The sequence below is a fragment of the Rhamphochromis sp. 'chilingali' genome (genome assembly GCF_963969265.1).
Source record: "Rhamphochromis sp. 'chilingali' genome assembly, chromosome: 6".
NCBI lineage: Eukaryota > Metazoa > Chordata > Actinopteri > Cichliformes > Cichlidae > Rhamphochromis > Rhamphochromis sp. 'chilingali'.
In genome coordinates this window covers 5,824,675-5,851,970 of record NC_137933.1, presented here as the reverse complement: position 1 = coordinate 5,851,970, position 27,296 = coordinate 5,824,675, and the positions used below count along the sequence as shown (strand labels likewise).

At 43.3% G+C, this 27,296-nt stretch overlaps 1 protein-coding gene across 1 annotated transcript in view; it reads right to left on the bottom strand.

Annotated features, from left to right (window-relative positions):
* The window catches only part of adamtsl5 (ADAMTS like 5), a 62,905-nt gene extending 39,204 nt beyond the window's left edge, over positions 1-23,701 (bottom strand). The window contains exon 1 of the mRNA XM_080884544.1: positions 22,941-23,701. Coding sequence (XP_080740670.1) covers positions 22,941-22,960 — 20 coding nt within the window. The 5' untranslated portion in view covers positions 22,961-23,701. The remainder of the gene's footprint in view (positions 1-22,940) is intronic.
* Positions 23,702-27,296: the final 3,595 nt, after the last annotated feature.

The following is a 27,296-nucleotide window of genomic DNA, read 5'->3' as shown; positions in this document are numbered from 1 at the left end:
GCTGCTGTCCTGGCCTTACATGGGAGAATTCTTATCAGAGGAAAAGAGAAGGTCGCAGTGACCGAAAGAGGAGAACATTAATCACAATTAAAGGAAGAGGCCGTCACAATTTTATATACATTTCCACTGTGTGCACAGCTTAAGAGCCACTAGATTTGCAAGTTTGGTGTTTTTAACATCAAATCATACACTTGTACTATCCATTCGTCCATCTATTCGCTTCCGCTTATCCTTTTCAGGGTCGCGGGGGGCGCTGGAGCCTATCCCAGCTGTCATAGGGCGAGAGGCAGGGTACACCCTAGACAGGTCGCCAGTCTGTCGCAGGGCCAACACACAAGGACAGACAACCATTCACACTCACATTCACTCGCACATTCACACCTAGTGGCAATTTGGATTATCCAATTAACCTATCCCCACAAGCTGCATGTCTTTGGACGGTGGGAGGAAGCCGGAGTACCTGGAGAGAACCCACGCAAACACGGGGAGAACATGCAAACTCCACACAGAAAGACCCTGGCCTGATGGTGGAATTGAACTCAGGACCTTCTTGCTGTGCGGCAACAGTGCTAACCACCGTGCCACCGTGCTGCCTTGTACACTGGTACTGAACAATATTAAATCCATATTAGTCATTGTTTGTATGTGACACGCCACATCACACAGAAACATCCACATGGAAAGCAAAACAAGGCTTTCTTTTGTTTGTTTTTTAACTGCTCTGTTAAGCCAAATTGTGGATGGATTATCTCAGTTGTTCTCCTGACTGAAGTTTGGTCCGTTTACAGCATCCTGCCATGATTTACATTTGTCCCTGACCTGAAAGTTTGGACCTGGAAACGGCTAATGATTTTAGATTTAAAGACCAGATACTGCATGGAAACACACTTCCTCTAACCGTGCCAATAAAGCACAGTCACCAATACTTCTTTACCACAACAACCTGTGTGGTCAGTGAGGACACTGGAAATAAATTTTGATTCGTTTTGTCACTACTACCCCTGCATGCTTATGCCAGTGACATGTAATGAGCATGTATTGATTTTAGGTAGCTATCTAACATTAACTGATAAGCTCTTTTCAATGCTTAGTACTTTAGTTAGTACTTTTGCACCAGCACGATAAGCCCCAAAGAGCTATTAGCCAGAAACTTGGCGTGTCTCAACATGGTGTGAGTGTGTCTTTCAGGGACAAAAGAAGATGTGCCAGTAAACAATATCAATCATGGATTGGCCTCCCCAGAGCCTGGAACTCAACTTTATTGTAAAGTGGGATCACCTTGACAAAGAACAACAACAAAAAAAAGCAAAACAAAAAAATGCAGCCAACATCCAAAGATACATTTTGGGTGTTCTTCGGGTGGCTTGGAGAACTATTCCTAAAGACCACTTTTAAAGAAATTACAAGTAGATTTGCCTACAAGAGTTCAAGCTGTGTTGAATAAAGATGGTCATACCAAATATTGACTTTCAGGCTTGTTATAATTGTATAAACTCTGTTTTTGCCTAATTTTGTATTATGTAAATATTTCTCTTTTTCCTAGCTAAGTATAAAATAATGAGGGTTGGCGGGTTACTACGGGCCATTTGATCCTTATACACCCGCTGGAAGAGCTTGGTCTCAACAAGCGCTGGACTCGTAAGTTTTATGGTCTGAATTTCTAGGCGTAACAACTTGGGTGGTGTCAGAATCTCGTTTCTGCTTTTCGTAGATGATGTGGTTCTGTTGGCTTTATCAGGTGGTGGGCTCCAGGTCACAATGGAGCGGTTCACAGCCGAGTGGGAAGTGGCGGGAATGAGAATCAGCAACTCCCAGTCTGAGGCTATGGTCCTCAGCCGGAAAAGGGTGGAGTGCCCACTCTGGGTCAGGGACAAGTGAGGAGTTTAAGCATCTCGGGGTCTTGTTCACAACTGAGGGGAGCAGAAGATTGACAGAGATGTGCAGTGATGTGGACGCTGTACTGTCGTGGTGAAGAGAGAGCTGAGGGTGAAAGTACCAGTTAACCTACGCCCCTACCCTCACCTATGGTCACGAGCTGTGGGTAGTGACAGAAAGAACGAGATCGCGAATAAAAGCGGCAGAAATTAGCCAAAGGAAATTAGCGGAATGGTTGCTGGCCTCTCCCTTAGAGATGGGGTGAGAAGTTCAGCCATCGGGAGGGGCTCAGAGTAGAGCTGTTGTTCCTCCACATTGAATGGAGCCAGTTGAGGTGGTTCGGGCATCGGACAAGGATGCCTCCTGGGTGAGGTGTTCCGGGCATGTCCCACTGGGAGGAGGCTTCGGGGAAGAGCCAGGACACGCTGGAGAGATTATATCTCTCGGCTGGCCTGGGAACGCCTTGGTGTTTCCCCGGACAAGCTGGAGGAGGTGGCAGGGGAGAGGGAGGTCTCCCTCCACCCTGCCTCAGCTGCTGTCCCTGCGACCTGATCCCAGCTAAGCGGAAGAAGATGGATGGTTGGCTCAAGAATTTCGCACAGCATATATAATTGATTTCTTTCCAAAATGGCAGTCATCCATGAAAATGCGTACATGTCTTTGCACTGTAGGTTTTATTCTGGTAGAACAGGACAGATTCTCCACCAGATACATGTAATCATCATCAAAGTGGAGCTCTAAATGCGACTGCACTGTTTTTAAGATTTGAATCTCTGTACAAGGATCACGAGAGCCCAAAACGTGTTTGTAATTCATTCCCATATCTTTGAGTATTTGAGAGTGAAAACAAACAGGCCTGTGCTGCAGTTCTGTGCTGTGTCCTGGGCGGGACAGATGTTTTTATGGGTGTGTTTTTCCTATAATAAATCAATTAGCAGGCTTGTTTTAGACATGTAATCCACTTTGAGCTTGCATTAATCTTCTTCTTTTTAACTCAGTTAGTTCCAGTTTGAATGGAGCTGCATGAGAAATGAGGGATTGCACAACAAAAAGAGAATAAAAATGTAATCCTTCATATCATGCACTATATGCAAACCATTTGTTGGGGAATGAAGTATAATATACATGCAAGAAAGAAAACAGAATGTTTTTTGCTAAATGGTTTGTTGTGATCCAACCCTCCCCTTTCTTCACTGCCTTTCAAATCCAGGCTCACAAGGAGGCTGAAGCTTCTCCCAGCTGTCAAGGGTGAGAGGCAAAGTATATATGCTGAATATGCTGCCCGTTATCAGAAGGCTGACACACAGACACACCCATTCACACTTACAGCCAATTTACAATAATAAACACATTTTCTCAGTGACAATATTTGTTAAGAGAACTGCTTTTTTATTATGTTCATTAAAAAGAATCATCAGTTTTCCAGAGATAAGCAACACTTACTCATTTATGAATGAGCATGGTTTCACAAAAACAACATTATGTGAATGTAGATCGATGAAGGAACCCACAAAACTGAGTCATTTCTCAAGTTTCACTTGATCTTTGGCTGCTGTTGTTGAACATGAAAAGATCAGCAGCAGCGACTGACTGGTTGGCCCCCTCACTGCAGGGGCCTGCACAGAGGTGAGCAGGAGTCAGCCCGCCTCCTCCTGCTCTCATTAAGACTATAGCAGCACATTAGCGAATAGCTGCAGGGCAGGGGGAGGGCAATGGCTCTAATCAACGTGAGACTAGTTTTTTATTTGGACTGACATTAGTGGAGCTCATGACTTTAGAAAAAGACCAAAAAGCACAAACAATTTTTAAACAAATGACGAACAGGATATGGCTAAAATCATCAAGCAGCTGTGCTTTTATTCAAAAAGAGTAAAGCTAATAAACCAGGCTAGAGATAAACACGGTATATCATTTATTACGTTGAACTTTACATTAGAAGTTACGACTCATTTAATCTAAAAACGGTGGGTAAATTAGATCAGCTGCTGCTTGAATATATTTAAGCATCATATTTTCCAACATTACAACAATATAACACATGGTGTAATTTACTTTATAACTAGTTTACTTGTCAGATTACTATCTATGTTTTGGTGAAATTGAACCCAACTTTCACTATTAACTAAAAAGAAAAACATTTCAACAATCAATTAAATGTCCGACCATTTATTGACCATTTCAAATGTGAACATTTGCTACAGTTGGTACAGTAAGTAGTAAGTAAGTAAGTAAAGTTTATTTATATAGCACCCTTCACAGACATATGTCACAAAGTGCTTTACAAGGTAAAAACATAATACAGTCATAAAATACACCATGAAAACCCTGGTCTAATTAAAAGCTTTTTGAAATAAAAATGTCTTTAGCTGCTTTTTGAAGGTCTCCACCGAGTCCAAACCCCGTAGAAATAGGGGAAGTGCATTCCACAATCTGGGTGCAACAGCTTGGAAAGATCGGTCCCCTCGGGTTTTAAAACGAGTGTGGGGGACCACTAAAAGGTTTTGGTTTGCTGACCTCAGGTTACGAGTGGAGGTATGTGTATGAATCAGATCAGCAATGTAGGGGGGGGGGGGGCTGTCTCTGTAATGCTCTAAAAGTTAAAACTAGAATTTTAAAATGGAACCTGAATCTGATTGGTAGCCAGTGCAGCGACTTTAAAACAGGGGTCATATGAGCACCCTTGTTCGAGCGGGTCAGTAGCCTCACTGCAGAGTTTTGAACAACCTGTAGGCGGGCTAGCCCTTTCATGTTTAAACAAGTAAACAGGCTGTTACAGTAGTCAAGTCTTGTAGAGATAAAAGCATGTATTATCATCTTGAGTTCACTTGTTGACACGATGGATCTAAGTTTAGAAATGTTCCTCAGGTGAAAAAAGCAGGTTCTTACTGTCTGATTTAAATGCCCCTCCAAAGAAAAAGCTTCATCAAAAATGACACCCAAGTTTCTAAGGTTATGTTTCTGTGAAGAACCTAAGTCACCCAGTCGCCGTTTAATATCAGGTATTGCACTGCCTGGTGCAATAATCAGTTTCTCTGTTTTGGCCGGGTTTAGCTGTAAGCAGTTATTGTTTAACCAACATTAAACAATGGTTGAACAGTCAATCAGATTGGAGAGCTTATGAGCTTCAGCAGGCTTAAAAGAATAATATAGCTGAATATCGTCAGCAAAAAGATGATAAGATACTTCAGGAAACTGCTGTATTATCTGACTTAAAGGAAGAATGTATATTAAAAACAGAATAGGTCCCAGCACAGAGCCCTGAGGAACTCCACACAACAACTCTGTAGATTCCGACATGATCTGGTCTGCAGACACACTAAAACTCCTTTCAGATATATAAGATGAAAACCAGTCTAGAACAGAGCCAGACATCCCAACCAGGTCTCTCAGTCTGTTTATCAGGATGGGTGGCTGTAGCTCAGGTGGCAGAGCAGGTCAGCCACTAATCAGAAGGTCGGTGGTTTGATCCCAGGCTGCGTCCTGGCTGCATGCCAAATATCCTTGGGCAAGATACTAACCCCATGTTTGCCTACTGGTGGTGGTCAGAGGGCCCGGTGGCACCAGTGTCCGGCAGCCTCGGCTCTGTCAGTGCGCCCCAGGGCAGCTGTGGCTACAATGTAGCTTGCCATCACCAGTGTGTGAATGGGTGAATGACTGAATGTAGTGTGAAGCGCTTTGGGGTCCTTAGGGACTGAATAAAGCGCTATACAAATGCAGGCCATTTACCATTTATGGTATGGTTGACTGTATCAAAGGCTGAGGTAAGGTCTAACAAGACTAGGACTGTGTATTCTCTGGAGTCTGCTGACATCATAATATCATCAGTAACTTTCAGTAGTGCTGTCTCAGTGGAATGCAATTTACGGAACCCAGATTGAAAACGGTCATGGATGTTATATTTCTCCAAGTATGCCGTAAAGTGGACAGCTACTGCCTTCTCAAGGAGTTTTGACATAAATGGGAGTTTGGAGATAGGTCTTAAATTTTGAAGTAGTGTTGGGTCCAGGTTGGGTTTTTTGAGCCTTGGTTCCACAATGGCATGTTTAAAAAAGCTGGGGAACACCCCAGTCTGAAGAGAAACATTAAAAAGGTTCACAACCCAAGGACCAATGGTGTCAAAGGCATTAATAAAAAGCTTAGTGGGGATAATGTCTGAGGGGCTCTCGGACGGCTTCATTTTGTCAACCAGGGCTGCTATTTCATCATATGTTACTGTTGTAAAAGTCGACCAGGAGTACAAAGGGAGTGCCTGACTCGGAGAACAAGAAAGCTTTGGGGAGATTTTAGCATTGATGTCATTAATCTTATCAACAAAAAATCGGAGGAGTTTATTAACATCTACTTTAGAGTGTACATCTAAAGGTACCACATCTGGGGAGACAATAGCACTAACTTTGTCAAAAAGAAACTTGGGATTTCTCTTGTTTTTTGTTATGAGTCTAGAAAAATATTCTGATCTAACAGTTCTCACTGTGTCATTTAAGGAGAGCATGAGATCTCGAAGATGGAGCCTGTGTACGTCAAGTTTGGTTTTCTTCCATAGTCGTTCTATTTTGCGGCATATTCTCCTTAAGTTTAAGATAGACTCATTTATCCAAGGGCATGTCTTCTTTTGTAAAGCCGAGCTTGTTTTAATAGGTGCCAGTTGATCCAAAATGGATGTGCATTCCCTATTAAAAGACTGAATAAGAACATTTACATCGTTTCCGGTAAAAAGTGGAGACCTGTCAAACATAATGGAGAACCTCTCAGCAGTAGTCTCAGTTATTATGCGTCTATGAGTTTTTAACTTCACAGGCGTCTGTTTAGAGCTAAAATTAAGTTCAACAAAGATATGGTTATGATTACTCAAATGTACATCCTCAGCAAACACATTGCCAATGTTGAGGCCAAAGGAAAAAACAAGGTCCAAGGTATGGCCTTTTACATGGGTTGGACCGGAGACATGTTGGACAAAGTTAAAAGACTCGGATATAGATAGAAGTTCAGCTGCAGAATTAGATGAGGCATCATCAATATGAATGTTAAAATCCCCAAGAATTAAAACTTTCTCCAGCTTGATAATAGAAGATAAGAAGTCCATAAAATCCTTTAAGAACTCAGTAGCAGGGCCAGGAGGGCGATAGACTAAAACACAATGAAAGATGTTCGTAGAGCCCACCTTAATTGTTTGCGACTCAAAGGAAGAATAGTTTTCAGTTTGCATACCTCTGCAGGTGAAACTGTCCTTAAAGACAACAGCAAGACCTCCACCACGGCGACCTAAACGGGGGGCGCCCAAGTAAGAGCAGTCCTCAGGACGCAGTTCATTTAGGTGAATAAATTCGCCATCCCTCTGCCATGTTTCGGTGAGAAACAGAAAGTCCAGGCTTTTCCTTGTGAAGAGCTCATTCAGAGAGAAGGATTTGTTTCAAATCAAATCAAATCAAATCACTTTTATTGTCACATCACATGTGCAGGTACATTGGTACAGCACATTTGAGTGAAATTCTTGTGTGCGAGCTTCACAAGCAACAGAGTTGTGCAAAATACAATAATGTAAACAAGCAAAATACAAGAATGGCTACATCTGAAACTAATAAATATATGTACAATATATAATAGTATATGCATTTCTGGATGTGTATACTAAATATTTTTCTACATGTGTGTGTGTGTGTGTGTGTGTGTGTGTGTGTGTGTGTGTGTGTGTGTGTGTGTGTGTGTGTGTGTGTGTGTGTGTACACACATATTTTACAAATTAAATAGAGTAAACAATAAATAAAATATATAAAATAAAATATACAGAGTGAGACATGTGCAAAACAGTGGCGTTATTGTACAGTATGGAGTGCATAATGTTAAAGTTCCAGTAGTGAAGCTGAGGTGTCTATGACGTGTTCAGCAGTCTGATGGCCTGATGGAAGAAGCTGTCTCTCAGTCTGCTGGTACGGGACCGGATGCTGCAGAACCTCCTTCCTGATGGAAGCAGTCTGAACAGTTTATGGCTGGGGTGACTGGAGTCCTTGATGATCCTCCCCGCTTTCCTCAGGCAGAGCTTCCTGTAGATGTCTTGGAGGGAGGGAAGCTCACCTCCAATTATCCGTTCAGAGCACCGCACTACTCGCTGGAGAGCTTTGCAGTTGTAGGCGGTGCTGTTGCCATACCAGGTGGTGATGCATCCAGTGAGGATGCTCTCAATGGCACAGTGATAGAAGGTCCTGAGGATGCGGGGGCTCATGCCGAATCTTTTCAGTCTCCTGAGAAAGAAGAGGCGCTGCTGCGCCTTCTTCACTGTTTTATTTGTGTGTACTGACCACGTAAGATCCTCAGCCAGATGTACACCAAGGAACCGGAAGCTGCTCACTCTCTCCACAGCAGCGCCGTTGATGGTGATGGGGGTGTGTACTTCTCTGCACCTCCGGAAGTCCACTATCAACTCCTTTGTCTTTGCGACGTTGAGGGTGAGATGGTTGTCTTGACACCAGTGGGTCAGGGCGCTGACCTCCTCCCTGTAAGCTGTCTCATCACTGTGGTGATAAGACCCACCACTGTAGTGTCGTCCGCAAACTTCACAATGATGTTGGAGTTGTTAGTGGCTGTGCAGTCGTAGGTGTAGAGTGAGTACAGGAGAGGGCTCAGTACACACCCCTGTGGAGCACCAGTGTTCAGTGTGATGGGGGATGAGGTGATGCTGCCCAGTCTGACCACTTGGCGTCTGTCAGACAGGAAGCTAAGGATCCAGCTGCAGAGGGAGCTGCTCAGTCCTAGATCCTGCAGTTTCCTGTCCAGCTTCGAGGGAACGATGGTATTGAATGCTGAGCTGTAATCTACAAACAGCATCCTCACATACGTGTCTCTCTTCTCCAGGTGTGACAGGGCAGTGTGTAGTGTCAGGGCTATGGCATCATCAGTGGACCTGTTGTGGCGGTATGCAAACTGTAGAGGGTCCAGTGAGTCGGGTAGTGCAGAGCAGATGAAGTCCCTGACCAGCTTCTCGAAGCATTTGCTTACGATGGGGGTCAGGGCTACAGGTCGCCAGTCGTTCAATGAGGAGATGGTGGAGGATTTGGGTTCAGGGACGATGGTGGCCATTTTGAAGCAGGCTGGGACTACAGACAGAGAGAGGGAAAGGTTGAAGATGTGCGTGAACACTCCAGCCAGCTGAGCCGCGCATGACTTGAGGACGCGGCCGGGAATCCCGTCCGGACCAGTAGCTTTGCGTGCGTTCACCTTCCTGAAGCACCTCCGCACATCCTCCTCAGACACAGTGTGCGCACTGACGTCATCCGCGGTGCGCACACTGTCCGGTCTCATGGTGTTCGCTGTGTCGAATCTAGCGTAGAATACGTTTAGATCCTCACACAGAGAGGCCATGGTATTTGTTTGCGATGGAGCGGGCGTTCAAGAGCGCGATCCGATTAAAAGCTGGCAGTGCAGGTTTCCCATCAGCTTGTCGGAGTGGAATTGACAGCAAACACCGTGTCCGCGCGCGAGGTCTCCAGCAGCGCCACGGAACCGGCGGGGCCAACCACCGGTTGTGCGATGCGGGCTGTGAGGGCGCAGCGGTGGGGAGATAATTGGCAAAATCCAGAGCATCAGATGGGCAGGATCCACGCTGTAGTGGCTGCAAGTACGTATTTCCAATCAAATCCGGAAGGGTAACTGGCAGCAGAAACCGGGGACGCCTCCAGACGAGTCGGGAAATCTCCGATCTGTAGGCTCGTCTGATGTGTACCTGGATGCCGGCCCTACAGCCTCTTTTCCTCGATTTCTTCTTGGAATTGCTTAGGGCATGTTTCGCTGGTAGCAAGAAGTAATCCGGTGAGGTGGAAGAGTGCACAAATGGTGGGGGGAAAGTTTTTCTATAACTGTCCCAGTCATCATAAAGACGTTCCATAGAGTCTTTGATGTGGAGCAAGGAAGAACGGTCGTAAATCACAGCAGCATAGCTCCATATATTAAACGTCAGGGCTGATATAAAAGCATAAAATACAATACAGCATAGGCAGGTAGACGGCAAGCTGAGCAAAGGCGCCATCTTCCTGTCACAGTCAGCTCAGTCTGATCAATTACAACCATGAACCATATATAAAAGATGCTAGTCACCATGACATTACCCACTGGTTTTTAAGGCCTCTTGAGAAGCTTCATGTGGAGCGTTTGGCTGTTGCCATACAGATGTTTAAAACAAGACATGATGAGTGAAGAGCAGCTCAAACTGAGAAACTGAGGAACACTGCATGTTTATATGGTACTGACTTATTAATTGGTAGGAAGCCACATCCAAAAGAATACAGTTATTTATCATCTATGTTGCTCTTGGACGTGAAACTAACAAACCACAAATCCAATAAGAACGCACTGAGGTTATGTTGCCCTGTCATATATGTATGTGCTCTTAACCTGAAAGGTATAAATACGGAAGTGTGTGTGTAATAAATGGTGGCGCAGAGGAAGGTGTGTCCCTCTGATGTAAAACTCTAAACAACGTGTGTATGGTTTATTCCTCCGTGAGATATGCGAGTTACCCCGGTATTTCTGCCCTAAAAAAATGGAACCTCCAACAGGTTATGGGCCCAGAAGGGATGTGGGAAGCCGGTGGAACCGTCTATGCTTCGACGGAGACGAGAGAAACTACGAATTGTGGGAAACAAAGTTCCTGGGATACCTGCGGCTACTTGGGCTAAAGGCTGCCATTCTGAACGAGCCCGGCGAGTCGGAGGAAGAAGACAAGGACTTGGATGAAAAGAATGAAGTAGCTTATGCAGAGCTAATCCAAGTATTGGATGATAGAAGTCTTTCACTCGTGATGAGAGATGCCAAGGATGACGGACGGAAAGCGTTGGAAATTCTGAGAGAGCACTACGCCGGTAAGGGGACACCACGCGTGATTAGCCTGTACACGGAGCTAACGTCGCTACAGAAAACGCCCAGTGAGAGCGTCACAGACTATATGATAAGGGCTGAGACTGCCATTACAGCTCTGAGGAATGCAGAAGAGACATTAAGTGATGGACTACTTATTGCAATGGTGCTAAAAGGGTTGCCTGAATCTTTCAAGCCGTTTGCCATACATGTAACCCACAGTGACAAAGCAATGACATTTAGTGAATTCAAAGCTAAATTAAGAAGCTACGAGAGCACCGAAAAGGCCACATGTTCTGAAGACAATGTGATGAAGGCAAATAACTGGAAGAAAGAGAGAGACAATGCAGAAATCATATGTTACAATTGTGGAAAAGAGGGTCATATAGCACGTGAGTGTTACACAAAGACCGAAAGGAAAGAACAAAAAGTGAAGCAGTGGTGCGGTTACTGTAAAAGCTCAACGCATAAGGACAGCGACTGTCGCCGACGAAAGAAGATTACTGCTAAACACGTAACCGATGCAGAAGATCATAGTTTCGCGTTCAAAGCTAAAGACTGTGGAAATCAAGGGCTGAAACAGAGAGGCCTAATGGTTGATACAGGGGCCACTTCTCACATTATTACGGACATTCAGAGATTTAAGAGTTTTGATGAGACATTCACACCTGGAAGACACTTCATGGAATTAGCTGACGGGACCAGGACGAGTGGGGTCGCACTGAAGAGGGGAGATGTGGAGGTCTATCTACAAGACAGCGAGGGACGAAAGGTGAAGGCGACACTGGAGGGAGCACTTTACATTCCCTCTTACCCGCAAGATATCTTCTCGGTTCAGGCGGCGACGGCCAAAGGAGCCTCAGTAACCTTCAAGAAGGGCTGCAACCAGCTTATCCATAAGAACGGGACAAGGTTTAAGATAAGTGAATATGAACGCCTATACTATTTGAACAGTGTTACATCTGATCATTATGTTGACAACGACGAATGCAATGGCTGTCATGATGTAGAAACTTGGCACAAAATCCTCGGCCATTGCAACTATGAAGACTTGGTTAAACTAGAGAACATTACCGAGGGTATGAAAATAAAAGGTAAAGCTAAACATTACCAAGACTGTGAAGTGTGTACAAAAGGCAAATTTATCCAAACCAGGAATAGAGAGCCTGATGAAAGAGCAGAAGAAGCATTAGAGCTAGTGCACACTGACTTAGCTGGACCGATAGAACCAGAAGCTAAAGACGGGTTCAGGTACACGTTAGCATTTACTGATGATTACTCAGGCACAATGTTTGTGTACTTTCTAAAGGCTAAAAGTGACACCGTAAAAGCAACTGAAAAGTTTTTGGCAGACGTCGCCCCCTATGGGCAAGTAAAGAGAATCAGATCAGACAATGGTACTGAATTTACATCTAAAGAGTTTCAGACATTGTTAAATAAAAACACGATAAGGCATGAGACATCAGCGCCGTATTCACCTCATCAGAATGGGACTGCCGAGAGACAATGGCGAACACTTTTTGAAATGGCACGGTGTATGTTGATCGAAAGTAACCTGCCAAAAAGATTATGGACTTATGCTGTTATGACTGCCGCAGTAATTCGTAATAGGTGTTACAACAGACGCACAAAGCAAACCCCTTATTACATGCTGACAGGAAAGAAGCCAGACATGTCGAGGATGGGGATTTTTGGATCAGTTTGCTACGGTTACGGGCACAACAAAAAAAAGTTAGACGCGAGATGTGACGAAGGAGTTTTTGTGGGTTACGATAAAAACAGTCCGTCGTATCTAATCTACTACCCTAAAACAGGACGAGTTCTTAGACATAGGTTGGTCAAGTTCCTCACTAAAAGTGTGGTTGAGCACCAAACCCAGACCACTCAGGTTGATGACAATGGAGATGATGATTTGACTTCAGGGGACATCTTGAAGTACCCCGCTAGAAAGGACAAAACAGGGAATGACCAGAGATCAGATGAAAGTATGATCCTGGAACCTGAAAGGACAATGGCATAAAATGATGCACAAAACTCAGACAAACAGAGTGATAGAACAGAGTCTGAACGATATCCCAAACGAAACAGGAGAAGGCCAGATTACCTGAAAGACTATGTCCAAACTGCAGATGACGACCAAACATCACTGACTGTAGATTACTGTTACAGGGTGATGTACGACATACCAAAGACTTTTGAAGAAGCTATGCAGTCATCGAACTCTAAGTGTTGGTCAGATGCTATGGAAGATGAAATGAGATCCTTGAAAGACAATAATACGTTTACTTTAACCACGCTGCCAGAAGGTAAAAATGCAGTGGGGGGGAGATGGGTGTATGTGATAAAAGAGAACCCAAATCAGACTAAAACATTTAAAGCAAGATATGTTGCTAATTCTATAGCCAAGTCCAAGGCATTGATTACAAAGAAACCTTTTCGCCGACTGCAGATATGACGTCAGTGCGTACGCTGATGCAATTAGCAGTACAGCACAACTTTAAACTCCATCAAATGGACGTGAAGACTGCTTATTTGCACGCCCCAATCGATTGTGAGGTGTATATGCAGCAACCAGAAGGTTTTGAAGTAAAGTCAGACACAGGTGAAAAACTGGTCTGTAAACTAAGCAAATCACTATATGGTTTGAAACAATCTGGCAGGAACTGGAATAAGATGTTACATGACCATTTATGTGAAAAAGGTTACAAACAAAATCCTGTAGACCATTGTGTATATTCCAGACAGACAGCGAGTGAGACAGTGATTCTTATCATCTGGGTTGATGATGTAATCATAGCTGCCAACGGTGAGGACGCTATCAGAAACGTGAAACAAATGTTGGATGAGAAATTTAAAATGAAGGATCTTGGTGAGCTCAAACATTTCTTGGGTATTGACTGTATACAAGAGAACCATGAGATAAGACTAAATCAGACACGGTACGTCACAAAAATCCTGGAAAAGTTCAAAATGTCTGACTGTAAGCCACGTTCTACTCCTTGTGAACTCAAAAATGATTTTGGTGCACATGGTGAATCAGTTGATTCAGGAAAATATAGAGAATTAGTGGGCAGTTTGATTTACTTAATGACATGTACAAGACCAGATTTGAGTTGGATAGTGAGCAAACTGTCACAATCCCTGTCTGAGCCAAAAGAGCATCATTGGACAGCAGCAAAACATGTATTACGTTACCTTAAGGGGACACTAAACAAAGAGCTGTGCTATAAAAGGATAGAAGGAAACCTAAATCTTATAGCATACAGCGATGCAGATTGGGCCACAGACTTGAGTGACAGGAGAAGTACAACGGGTTATTGTTTTGTACTATCCAAAAATGGGCCAGTGATCTGCTGGAAAACCAGGAAGCAAGCTACAGTAGCTTTGTCAACGTGCGAGGCAGAGTACGTGGCGATGGCCGCCACAGTACAAGAAAGCTTATACCTCTCACAGCTACTTGGACATTAAAAGGCAATATTCACCAGTTACCATTCTTGCAGACAATCAAGGTGCAATTGCATTGTCCAAAAATCCTATAAACCGTCAAAGATGTAAACACATCGATATCAAGTATCACTTTATTAGGTCTGCTATAACTGAGAAGGAAGTACAAGTTAAATATTGTGCAACAGAAGACATGGTAGCAGACATCATGACTAAGGCTGTAAGTAAAGTGAAAATAGATGAATTTACGCATATTTTGGTTGGAACATAAAATGTTGATATGTGAATATCATGTAAATATGTATATCATGTAAATGTGTAATGTATAGTGTTAAGAGCAAGTGGGGGTGTTGCCCTGTCATATATGTATGTGCTCTTAACCTGAAAGGTATAAATACGGAAGTGTGTGTGTAATAAATGGTGGCGCAGAGGAAGGTGTGTCCCTCTGATGTAAAACTCTAAAAAACGTGTGTATGGTTTATTCCTCCGTGAGATATGCGAGTTACCCCGGTATTTCTGCCCTAAAAAATGGAACCTCCAATGTGTTGCCTAGCAACCACATGCCAACAGGTAAGACCCTTGATATAGTTAAGTAAGCGAGGGTGTACATGTGTGCCAGTTTTGGTTGTTCAGCACCTGATCCTCATGCAGTCCTTCTGACAGGCAGTCACCATCTTTTATATACAGTCTATAATTATAATCTATGCTTTTGTGTTTTGTGTCATATTTAACAATGCATAACAACAGCTCTTACACAGTACGCACACCTACACATCTCTCTGTTGACCTTTTTAAGTGTCTGTGGAGCAACATCACCTATAACCACAGATGAATCACATGCACCGGCTTCACTGGGCTGTAGATCTGGAATATTGCACATATGCCATCGACAGATCATAAAATTTTGACTTGAAACACTGGTTTGGTCTGGTCTCCTTATGATGACTCACAAAGTGGGTTGCCATGAGCAGTGACTGTGACTTGGCAACAAACCCATATGTAGACAGGTACCTCACCTGTGTCTAACGTCAGCAGGTCTTAAGAAAGGTAAAGTTCTCTGCACTCTCCCCACCCTTACATTGTAATGTGAGTGAACTCACGAACCTTGCCTTAAACACGCCCTAACAGACAGGTAGCTCTCACATTCCCACCCTGCACAAATAAACAACAGCTCCACACAGCTATCATGCAATTACACGGATTCTATTATACCGCTTTGGCTTGATTATGCTGCAGGTGAGAATGTGACCTCTGACCTCCTGGAAGCCGAGAGTCACGTCAACACCGGAGACACCTCAATTCAAGATCTCTGCTCATTTAAATTCTTTGTGTGGGATCTCGGTGTAAGTGTTTCTGTATGGCGCCCTACAAATATCTGCACACCCACCAAGTTTGGAAAAGCAACATGTCTTCCAACCAGAGGCAAGACTTGACCTTTGACCCACCCTGAGATTTAATGACCCAAGACTGACTGGTGGAGGGTCTGATGCTTACGTGGAGCACGCGTTTGAATAAAATGAAAGAACCAGATGTTCAGTCTGAAGCGCCGGATTCCGGCTCTGATCCCTGGATCTGTGCTTACTAAGTAGTCAGTGGCCTTGGTCTGGGTTAGGGTTCGGGACTGTGAGCCTCTCTGAAGACGAGGCAAAAGTCTCTGTGGCTCAGCAGCTGTTTCACTTGAAGACGTAGTAAAAAAAGAAAAAAAGAAATCCAGTATCACTGTTTGTTAACCCTTTAAGACCTACCATAGAACCAAGTCCGCCAGAGCTTATATTATATTTTTACATGCTGTAGTGCCATTTTAGGGAGCATTTCAAGTTGCTATACATCAATACAACCATTATAGCCCAAATTTTAATAATATGTATGCATTAAGTGCATAGTAACTACATAAATTGCAAAAAAGTGCAATAAACTACAAAAAAAAACTGACAATCGTTTTTGTTTTTTTAACATATATTTCTAGCTAGAGAAATTTAAGAGGCTTATGCCTCAGAACTGTAAATACAAAAAAGTTGCACAAAATAGTTTCCCACCACAGGAAATTTATTTTGAGTGTCTTCATAGTTTTATTTTTGAAATACACCAATTTTTATATACTGCAGGAAAAACGAAAATAAATATTATAATGCAAATTTGCAAAAAAACAGCATATGCATCAAAATAAACTATTTCCAGCAGTACAATTTGACTTCTAAGCATCCCAAAAACAATACAGAAAGTCATAAAGTCAAACATAACTTTTAAAAACACCAGTATAGGCTGATGAGGCCCTGAAGGTAAAAAACTACATTTCCATGAAAATGACGTCACTTCCGGTTCCGGGCAGGTAATGGCAGACATGCGATCGTTTGCGCTGATGATCTATTCCAAAGTGTTACGAACAGCTGATCGGATCGGTAAACCGTGTTTCTGGAATATTATGTTTTTGTTGCTGCAAGTGGTTTTTATGCAATTTTTGCAAATATGTGGAAGGAAACTGTGACCAAGGACAAGTTGATGGCATAAGATGTAAGTACAACTCCTCCAGTTTCATATGCAAAAAAAATTATTGCGCTAGCTTACGTGGTTGCAGTTCTACCGGGATTTAAAAATAGCTATGCAAAACGGAGCGTGCCCGCTCCCACCGGCTTTAAAGGGTTAAACGCTCAGAGAGGATTGTGGTTAATTGTAAAATAATTATAGATGGCCACTGCCAAAATGTCTAGACTCAACTATGGTGCCTTCCCTTTGTTTGGCTTGCTTTGCTTCACTTGATTTCACTTTGCTCCTTCCACCACAGGGAGAACAACCTTGGTACACCACCATACTTCGGGGATTATGAGATTATCTTTTCACAGCCACTTTGATTGAAGCAGAGCCTCTCAGGTCACTGACAGTCACGGTCTCACAACATGAGAATGTGGAGAGATGCACGCAACTGATGTTGTGATGACATGTGGGCTAAACCCACCATGTTTTAATGGGCTTTTCAAAATGTCTTCTATCCACATAAAGAGTGAAGCCTGTCTTAGATTAAAAAAACATAAACACTAAGTAGACATAAATGTATCCTGAGGGTTGGGAGTCAAGTTTCAAGTCTCTGTCAGATTTTCTACATCATGGATTAAAAACATTAATGATCCAGTGGCAGAAGCTATGATTTAGATCACATCCAGTTCAGTTATTCCTTGTTACCAATCAGTTTTCACATTGTACCACAAAGGTTCATCCTGCTAACAGACAAAAACGTCACATGTCCGCCTTGGACACAAAGAGACTAAAGAGTAAAAGCTTGAGTTCAGATAGACACAAAGAGCAGTAAAGCCTTATCTACCTGGTCCATGACACTAGAAAGCGTCCGTCTGTGGAATGACTGCATGGCTTCATCTTTGTCTCCGACAGAGCCCGTGGGCCGCTGCAGATAAGCCAGTACCTGCTTCAAAGTAACATGGAAAGTGTATAAATGTGAATATCCACAACAGGAAATCATTCAAAGTGGATTCCACCTTCTACCATTTGTTAACCTTCTGTTACTCTCACCTGTGGAAAGACTAGTTTTACATTATAGGAGTTTCTGAGGTTTACTTTAAAAAGTCTTTGATTATTGGCTGAATCTTTCCAAGAAATCGGCACAAGAGACAGCGAGAGTTTACTTTGCTGCTGGATCGATAACAGCATTCCAGTTGTTTGCCTGAAGTCAGTGATTGTTCTCAGCTACTGTTTGTACCGACAGAGGAACACAAAGTGACAACAGTGAAAAAGATGAAATGACCAATAAGTGTTTCATTTTAGTTTGCTCTGTTCTGGACGTTGACCAACAAAGTAAGTGAGAGTGCAATGATTGGACATCCTGCCAGCTTCCTACTGCAACGTTGACGTCCTGCGTCCTCCAGCATACTCTGTTCCTTACCTAAACCAAAAATATTATTTCCACTGACGAGGACACATCTGAACCATCTCCCATCCTGATTATCACTCTCATGCCTTGATTTCATTCAAGAAAACATCTTTAATGTGGGTATTTTTGTAGCTGTGGCTGTGATCTGACCTATTTGAGCAGATAATCTGTTTTGTGAATTAAAGTACTATTTTTGCCCTGTCCTTTATTCTTGTCTTAGGTCATTTGGGTGTATCTAAAAACAAAGGGTTTTTTTGCATAGAGTTTTAAACTGGGAGAAGCTGTGACTGAGAACTGAAGTACTTCATGACTTGGACGGACATCAAACTCTCCACGTTGAATCATCACGAGAGTTTCCGGTATGATGGCGCCTGTGTTCGCTTGTCTTAACAAGTCCTCCCTGGAGCGTGTGCAGGTTGTTCAGACTAAGAGTCCAAGTACTCCCCATCAGAGTCCACTTGAAGATTTTGGTTTTAAAATGTTAGAGCTCTGCATGGGCAAGCAGCAGTGCACATCAGAGAGCTTTAGCTCCATACATCCACAGCAGGTCCCTGAGGTCATGTGATAAGGACCTGCTGTGGATGTATGGATACAAAACTAAAGGAGCTTTAGCAACAGTGGCCCCCAGACTCTTGATCTCTTTTCTTCTGAGCCTGAGATCTGTGGACTCGCTGGTCTCTTTCACTAAATCTCTTTAAACTTTAACTCTAAGCACCTTATGATATTTGACTTGAAGAGTGATATATAAATACAATTTTACTTACTTTACAAATGTGGTTCTTCGATTAATAAATAATTAAAATGTTATAAAGAATTCAGTATCTTTATCTGTATAATAAGAAGCTTAAATAAATGTAATAATACAGTTATAATAATGGTACAGTTGCCTTCCTTCCATGTATGGGCCTTTTTACTCTTAAAAATGTACGAGGACCTAAGCTGAAGAATCTGAATCTGACTGTTTGACTGATGTGTTCTTAATTACAGCTCCCAGGGAGCACTGAGATTTAAACCAGCCAGCCCCAGAGTTTAAAATGAAGACTGGATAATTCACAGATGTAACTGGCAAATTGTGATGCAGTACTTTTTTCCTTGCGGCAACATTACTCCAATCAGCTCCAACATTAAAACCATCTGCTCGCTCATGTAGGTCTCCCATCAAACAGCTCTGACCCATTAAGGCGTGGACTCCACAACAACCCAGAAGATGTCCTGTGGCATCCACAACAAAGAAGTTTGTAACAGGTCCAAATAATCCTGTCTTTGCAACCTGAACCACCTTCTTCCATTGCTCCATGGTTCACATCCACCCTTTTCACACAGGAAGCGGCGTGCACTGCGCTGGGCTCTGGCTGTACTACATCACTTTCTTGCTTCCACTCATGATCTTCATTCGTACTACAGGCTCTGAACTTCTATTGGTCACACAGCTATACTGTCGCAGCTAGCATGTTGCAGTTTCTATATGAAAGGGCCCTAACTCTCACATGTAGGCACATTTGATTATGGACAGCATAAACAAAGTTCCAAACCAAAGACTGTATAAGACTGTAATGCAACATCACCCTGGACTATGCATTTCCAAGCCTCACCATTGGTGATTTGGATGTATCTTTGGAGCCAGAAGTGAAGGTATCAGTTATCAGCTAATGCTAGCAAGCTGTATTCATAGGCAAACGTGTAGGTGCACAGATCTGCTAATTAGTATCAAGCTAAAAAGATACTCGAATAGGGATGGGTATCGTTTAGGTTTTATCCGATACCGGTGCCAAATCGGTACTTTTGAAACTGTGCCGGTGCTTAAACGGTGCTCGAACCGGTGCTTAAAGAATGGAGAACACAAACTTTGTCCAAAAACCTCTCATGTTCAGCTGGGTTTTTTTGTAAAAAGATAACAATGTTAGCCTTTTCTGCAGCTATGGGGCATATATGGCATCACTCTTGGCTGGAAGCAGTGCTTAAACAATGGAAAAAACACAAACTTTGTCCAAAAACCTCTCATGTTCAGCTGTTTTCCACTTTTTCTTTGGTCATTTTAGCCTTTTTGGCCAGGGTGAAGGGAGTATCTGCCATCAAACAAGAAGACAGCCGCATGTAGCTACGACGGTGTTTGCTAGTTCACCTTACCTGCATTAATGTAATAACGTGGTTAGCCTACTCAACGTAAATTACACACGAACAACATTAAGCTACTCACGCAGAGAAGAACGGCTGCTGCTGCATCATCATCCTCATCATTTCTGCTACACTGGCAGGGCTAGGGGCCAGGACTCTCCTCTTCGGGTTTTTGGGGGATGTTGCTCCGGGTCCGATAACTGGCAACCCACCCGACGTGCACGGTGTGAGGTCTCGCAGGCTATCAAATACGGCGCATTCCTCGGCTTTTAAAAAAAACGCTATGCGTCACCAGGTGTTTCATCGGATTCTTGGTGTTACCTCCTTTGACAGTATCACAGTATCAGCTTAAAGCACTTGTTGCAGCTGAGTTTGCATATTTTGCTGTGAAGTACAGCCAGACTTTTGACCGCTTCGCCTTGGACATTTTAATCTGTAGCTCTGCTCTAACAGAACGTACGTACCTGGCCCCGCCTACTATCCTCGGAAACGTAAAATGATTGGCTAGAAGTGTATCACAGCTCAGGAAAAAAAGCACCGAAATAAAGCACCGAAATGTGCGCTGCTTTTCGGTCTGGTTACTACCGTTTATGTCAGAACCGGTGCCATCGTGGCACCGGATACCGGTACCCATCCCTATACTCGAATTTTACTCATCAAATTTAAGGCACAGATTTCTTGGATGGTCAGTACTACAAAACAGGTCACTTCATTTGTGAGATGTTTCCATTAAAAATGGAGTGGAGGCCTAGCAAACCCAGGCCTCATTGGGCACTCGGCCTGGACTACATTTATTTGCGTCCATTAACCAACTTTCAGCATTTTAAATATCTGAACAGGTGAGTTTAAAAAAATCCAGCTCCTGTACAGTTATTATGGAGGGAGACTATCAATAGAAAGAGACTGAAATGTTTTTTGTCCCAGGCTGCCATGTTCAAATGCCAGATTTGAACATGGCAGCCTTTGGGGACTGATTCAGTTTGGAGCCAGCCTCACATGGCCATTAGAGAAACTGCTTGTTGTTGGTACTTCCACATTTTTCTGGAGGTTTGCACTTGCTCCATAAACTTTTAGCAGCCTTTACATTTTAGCAAGTCTTTTAGAAGAGCAAGAATCTCCCCATGGCCATTACTATTCACAGCTTTCTGAAGCTAGTAACCACAACATACAGGGTACCCTCCACAAGACCTGCCCTCTTGGCACTGCTATGATTTTCTAATATAGCCATCATCAAAGTCTCTATGATCATTATCCCCATTTTTTCCTGTTTCCAGCATTTCAAGCACTGCCCGTTCACTTGTTGCCTGATGATCAATGTTGTTCCCTCGGTTCCAGTGGTTTTCATGGTACTATCACCTGCTTCTCTAATGGAGTCTCAGGCTTTCAGGTGTGATAGCAGTTACAGCCAAAATACAGGAGATATTTTCATAATTTCAAAAACTACCTTCAATCTTCATCATGGACCAGATGCTTTATATGCACGTAGAGGCCATTGCAGAAAATGTCTGTAAAAATGAAAACTGGAGTGCAAAATCATGTACCTCAGCTTTGTATCTGTTAAATTAAGAACATTGTATTTATTAGAAGAAAACTGAGGCTTGCATAACTTTTTGTCTTTCGTTACACATCAAGGATAATCCATCAATTACAAAGAGCCACTTAAAAAAAAAACACTAATGTCTTTCTCTAGTGCTTAAAGCGCAAATCCCAGGCGAGAGAAAAGGATTGAAATTCCTTGCTGGAGGAGAGAGTGACATCGTTGCGTGTTACACCAAATTAGTGTCCTCGTTTTGAAGCTATATGCTCAGTGTTCCATGGTAAGAAGATTAAATCTGTTCATGAGTCTGACAGCTCCTTCCCAAACAAACATTCCTCTGAAGAGTTACCCGACACAGAAAATGTGCCCTGAGCCAATTCTTTCTCTCCTCTTTCTCCTGCTGCACACCAGCCTGGCTGACAGTGGTCCTACAAATGTGCCCTGATGCACGGCATCAAATGCACACCAGGTCCATTTGAGAGGCAGATATGAAAAAAGCTTTGCAAAGTTTGAGTCTCTCTGCAGTCCTCTGTGTTTGTGTTCTCTGTTGCAGGGTAAGGATTAGATAAAATATTACCAGGGTATTTATAGGCAGTGACATTTAGGAGATAAAGGTAGAGTATCAGGGCGTGTGGAATGTGGAGTCGGGACTTGTAATATCACTGATATGGCAGGGGGATTACCTCACCCTCTGGTAGGAAGTAGCCTACAGCAGACTGGATATGACTTCTGCCCCTGGCTTCACAGGCGACTGCAGGATCAACTAAGCTGCTCCAAGTCAAACCAAATGCACAAACCAAATAAAGCGAAATACAGAAGCACCCGAGCAACGAGCTTTTTCAAATATGCTCCAAAACAACTGAGAAAAGATGCCCCACAGCACAAGTTTTCCTTGAACTTCTTGGAATGGATCAAACCACAAAACAAACACCGTCCAACCCACTGGGGAAGAGAAAAACTCAACTGTCCCTGGAATTTATCACCTCCCATCCTTCAATGCAGTGCAAGAAATGTTCAAGGCTTTGCAGCTCCTTGCAAGAAAAAAAAAAAACCTCAAGGTAAATATTTAAAGCCACCAAATATTTCCTCCTTCCAGAGGACAGACGGCTCCATGTTGCTTCTCTGGAATTTGTCGCCTCTTATCAAAGCTGGACTCGTATTAGAAATCACAGTATATTAATCCCACCTGCGGGTGGAAGATAAACTTGATCAGAGAGATCGTTTACAGCCCCTCGTTCTTACCTCGTCTGGACTGAGGACATCGTGGATCCTGTAGTGGAGTGGGCTCCGGTAACGTTACATTCGCGCTCAGGTGCAGTTTGGATTCTCTGTCATGATGAACTGTCACGGCTCGGACGCGCTGTGCACCCAATCTGCAGACTGCGCCGACACACGGATTTCAAAGACAGCGATACCATCCATGTCCCTGCGTCTGCTGGAGGCTTCTTCCTTCGCTGTTTTTTTAGCAGACACTCTGAAGGAAGTCTCTGTCTTTCACTCTCTCTCAGCTGAAGTGCCTGTCCATCCAAACAGCTGCGTCCCACTTCCCAAAACACATGACATCAGTTACAAGTAAAGCCTGAAAATAATAAATACGTTAATTTTTGTAAGACCTCCTTTGCTGGACGCGCAAGTGCAAAAAGTGACACGAAGGGCCCTTTGTCCTTTAAAAAAAGAGCTTCTTATAAACCATCTTCCACGACTCCAACGTGTTCCTACAACTACGCTTAAAATGCACTTTTGCCTCCCGGCAGGTGACTCCCGGTTGACTGTGGTCGCAGCAGGTAGCGCCGGTGGCACTTTCCCCTCTATTTTCCTCGTGACCTTCCTCTCAGTCCGGCCAAAGTGCGCACAGAGGAGCGGGGACGACTTCTCAGGAGCACGGGGGCCACGGGCCGATCCCACTTGTCCACAGCTCGGCTGCTGCTGTTGTGTCCGTGTGTCTCCCTCTCTCTCTTTGCTGCCCTCTCTCTTTCTCCACCTGAGCGCTGCATTCCTGCCGTGAACACGCCTCTCTCCCCCGTCACAGCACAGCAGCGCGTCGGAACTCAGAGGCGGTAAAACTTACCATCCCTTCACCTCACTACGATCAGTTCAACTTTGGAAATGGAGCAACTCACAACAGACATCTTTGAAGGAACATATATGTCTGCACTGTAACAGTACCATTTAATACCTTCAGTAAAAACACAATTTATATCAATCAAGTAGAAAGTAGCGCTTGGGGGCAAATGTAACACTGAGAGCTTTTACTATTGTAGTTCAAAAGCACTTTTGTTACATTTTTATAAAGTTAAAATATTTTTAACTGTATTTGATGAAAATATCTTCTTCCTTCAAGTCATCCTCCTCATCAGTGGCGGTCCTAGCCTGTTTGGCGCCCTGGGCGAACACTCCCTCTGACACACACACACACACACACACACACACATAAAACAAATACAGTTTTACATTAACATAAAACTGTTGTCGAAACCATACTGAATTTCACCAGAGAAACACACACACACACAGAGTATGCATAGTATGCAAATGGATTACAAACAGCCATCATAATTGGTCATACAATGAAACAAGACAAATCAAGAATTGACAATGACTAATTAATATTGTGCTGAACACAGTCCAAAGAGTCAGTAAGCTACATCAGTGTCTGTTTACTGTTTACTATCATAGCCAAGTGGCTAACAAAGGTAAACAGACGTTTTCACTGTCCCTACTAATTAATGTTACTTGTTGTATTTCTGTTGTGGTCAGTGCGATCCTCTCTGCTGTTGCATGCTGGGGCAGCAGGTTGAGGGTCACAGATGCCAAAAGGCTAAATTAACTGATCCATAAGGCCAGTTATGCTGTGGGGATGGAGCTGGACTCTGTTAGGGTGGTATCTGAGAGGCGATGTTGTTCAAGATAAAGACAATCATGGATAACACCTCCCACCCACTCCATGACACGCCGGCTAGTCAGAGGAGCGCGCTCAGTGAGAGACTGAGATTACCCACAATGCACCACTGACCGACACAGGAAATCATTCCTGCCTGTGGCCATCTCCCTGTACGACTGGACTGTATGTAGCGGAGATGACAATAAAGTTTACTTTGACTTCAGCAGCGCGCAGGCGCACCGAGGGCTCTCGCGCTCACTTTTCACGTACAGAATTTTGAAAAACATTGGTGCAAATTATAAGTCTGTATCATGATGTCTGGTGTTTTCGTGTCTGATGGTTTGTTTTTATTTTGTTTTATTTTGCGAGTTGTTTAATAGATGCTGCTCCAGCCAGCCAGAGATAAATGCAGCTAATAAAATGCAGCACTGGGAGGTGTGAGCACTTCTGTTAAAGCAGAAGTTTTGCTGAGCGACCAGCCGTGTGTTACCACAATGCCAGGGAGGAAAGACATCAGCGGTGATGTTAAAGAAGTAATTGTTGCTGCTCGTCTATCTGTGAAAAGCTAAAAGGTCATTTCCAAACAGTCTGAAGTTCATCAATGTACAGTGAAGGGGATTATTCACAGGTGGAAAACAAGACAGCTGCCACTCCTTTCTTGGTGTGGATGTCTCAGAAAATTCACCCCAGGGCCAGCTTGTGTAATGTTTAAAAAAAAAAAAGGGGGGGGGGGGGGGAGTAAGCGATCTCATTCTTGGGAGGCCTTATTTAGCATGTTAAATGTGAAAACTTCTGACGTTACAACAAAAGACTGAACAGGTTTGTAAAGGTTGCCAAGAGAAAGCTCGAGCACCTCAGATGAACCTTTCAGTCACTGCGCTGACCATGAGCTCTTCTGTGCACCAAAGTCAAACCCGAGTCCATCTCACGTTTGCTTGAAACTAGGTTATGACAATGAAAGCAAGCACACCAGCTGGAGAATAAGGTGTTGTCCCAGTTAAAGACCAGGCTTCGAGCAGGTTGAAATGCTGTGGTGGGGCCTTATGTGAGCTGTTCAGGAACAAATGCCCCCAAATATTTTGTGAACTGAAGTAACGTTGAGTAGAAAAACGTCCAGAATTCCCCCACAATGAAGGCACACAGAAACAAGTACTTCAAGTACTAATAAAACTAATAAAACCTTTCTTTTTCACAAGATCGTGTGCACCTCAGAGGGCCGACACATGAAACATGGGGACCACAGTTAGGTCTGGGAATCTTCTTTTGCCTTACATTTCCCTACAAAAATAGCAACGACTGCAAAGGCAAAGATTTCTTTAAAAAAACAAAGAAGAATCAACACAGTGAGTCTGCAGACTGTCTGTTTGTTTAGTTACCCTGGTAATCCACGATTACCTGCTCCAGCTCAGAAGGGAAAGACTCTCAAGTAACAAATATACATTTGCTGAAGAAACGTGACTTTACTTTGACGTCTCATTAGTTGTGGATCCTCCACCTTTATGCAATTTTAGGAATAATAAAAAGGGCGTAAATCTTTAACTTCTTGTACAAAATAATCAGACACTACTATTTTACAGTATTCCTACAAACGAGTTTATGACTTCATCGTGTTATATTGATGTAACATTTATACAGTTTATTTGGTATTAAAATACAAAAAGAGGCAAAGAACTGGATTTAACTTGTATGTCTCATAAACCAGTTTATTGATTGGTGTTTGTTTCAGTTCAATTAAATGTCATTAAAACAACTTGAAAAATGAAACTGTGTTTCAGAGCCCGCACAGCCACAAAAATAACAAATCAGTATCTCGAATATCCTCGTCTCAGTCCGTTTATCATCACTGCCTCTTTCATCTGGCCCCGTTCTCATTGCCTGCATCTTCCATTAATCCCTCCACATCACGTCATCCTCTGTGACTCCTTGTTTCAGAGGGTGACTCCTTAAGAAAAGTAGACCTCTGCATCGACATGTCAGGACACGTTTATCATACCAGTCTTAGTTTCTTCTTTTTATTTTACAGGCACATTTAAAACCCCCTCTTCCTCTGGACCTGTGTGTAACTGTATCCCTCAGGCTTCTCTTTTTGTCTCCCACTGTGCGTTATGTCTGACGTGCCAAAGCTCGTATTTAGCAGGTTTGATGTTACAGTGGGAATGTTTTCTGCAATGAGACAGTAACACCCAGGTCATCTCCAGTTTCCTGCACCGCTTGTCCAGCGGTACAACTAGCATAACTTAGTGATAGTGGAGCAACCACACGGGCTTTCTGTGAACTCGGAGCACACTCCCTTTATGCTCAGCCAAGACAGCTACAGTTAAGCTGTGCTTCAGGTTCCACGCGCGACCTTGAGCTATCATCTGGAGCCATGCAGACATAACAGAGGAAACAGGACAGCGCTCTCAGCTCTGCTACTGCCCGTGAGCGTGTTTTTGACCATACAGGGTCATACATGATGCCCATAAACATTACAGATGCCAAAAAACACGAGAAACTACAAATGTTGACTTGTAGACAAAATGAGTCATAAATCATCAGAGGGGTGGAAGCCGTCAGCAGCCAAACAGAGTGTACGTTAAACTGTGAGAGTAGACTAAATAAGGCATGTTTGGTTTAACCATCGCAGACTCAAGTGGACCACAGCATGGCTTAAGAAGATAAAAGGCAGCCAATCTGTACACAGCAGGATGGGACAAAGTGGCAAAAGCCCAAAGCCA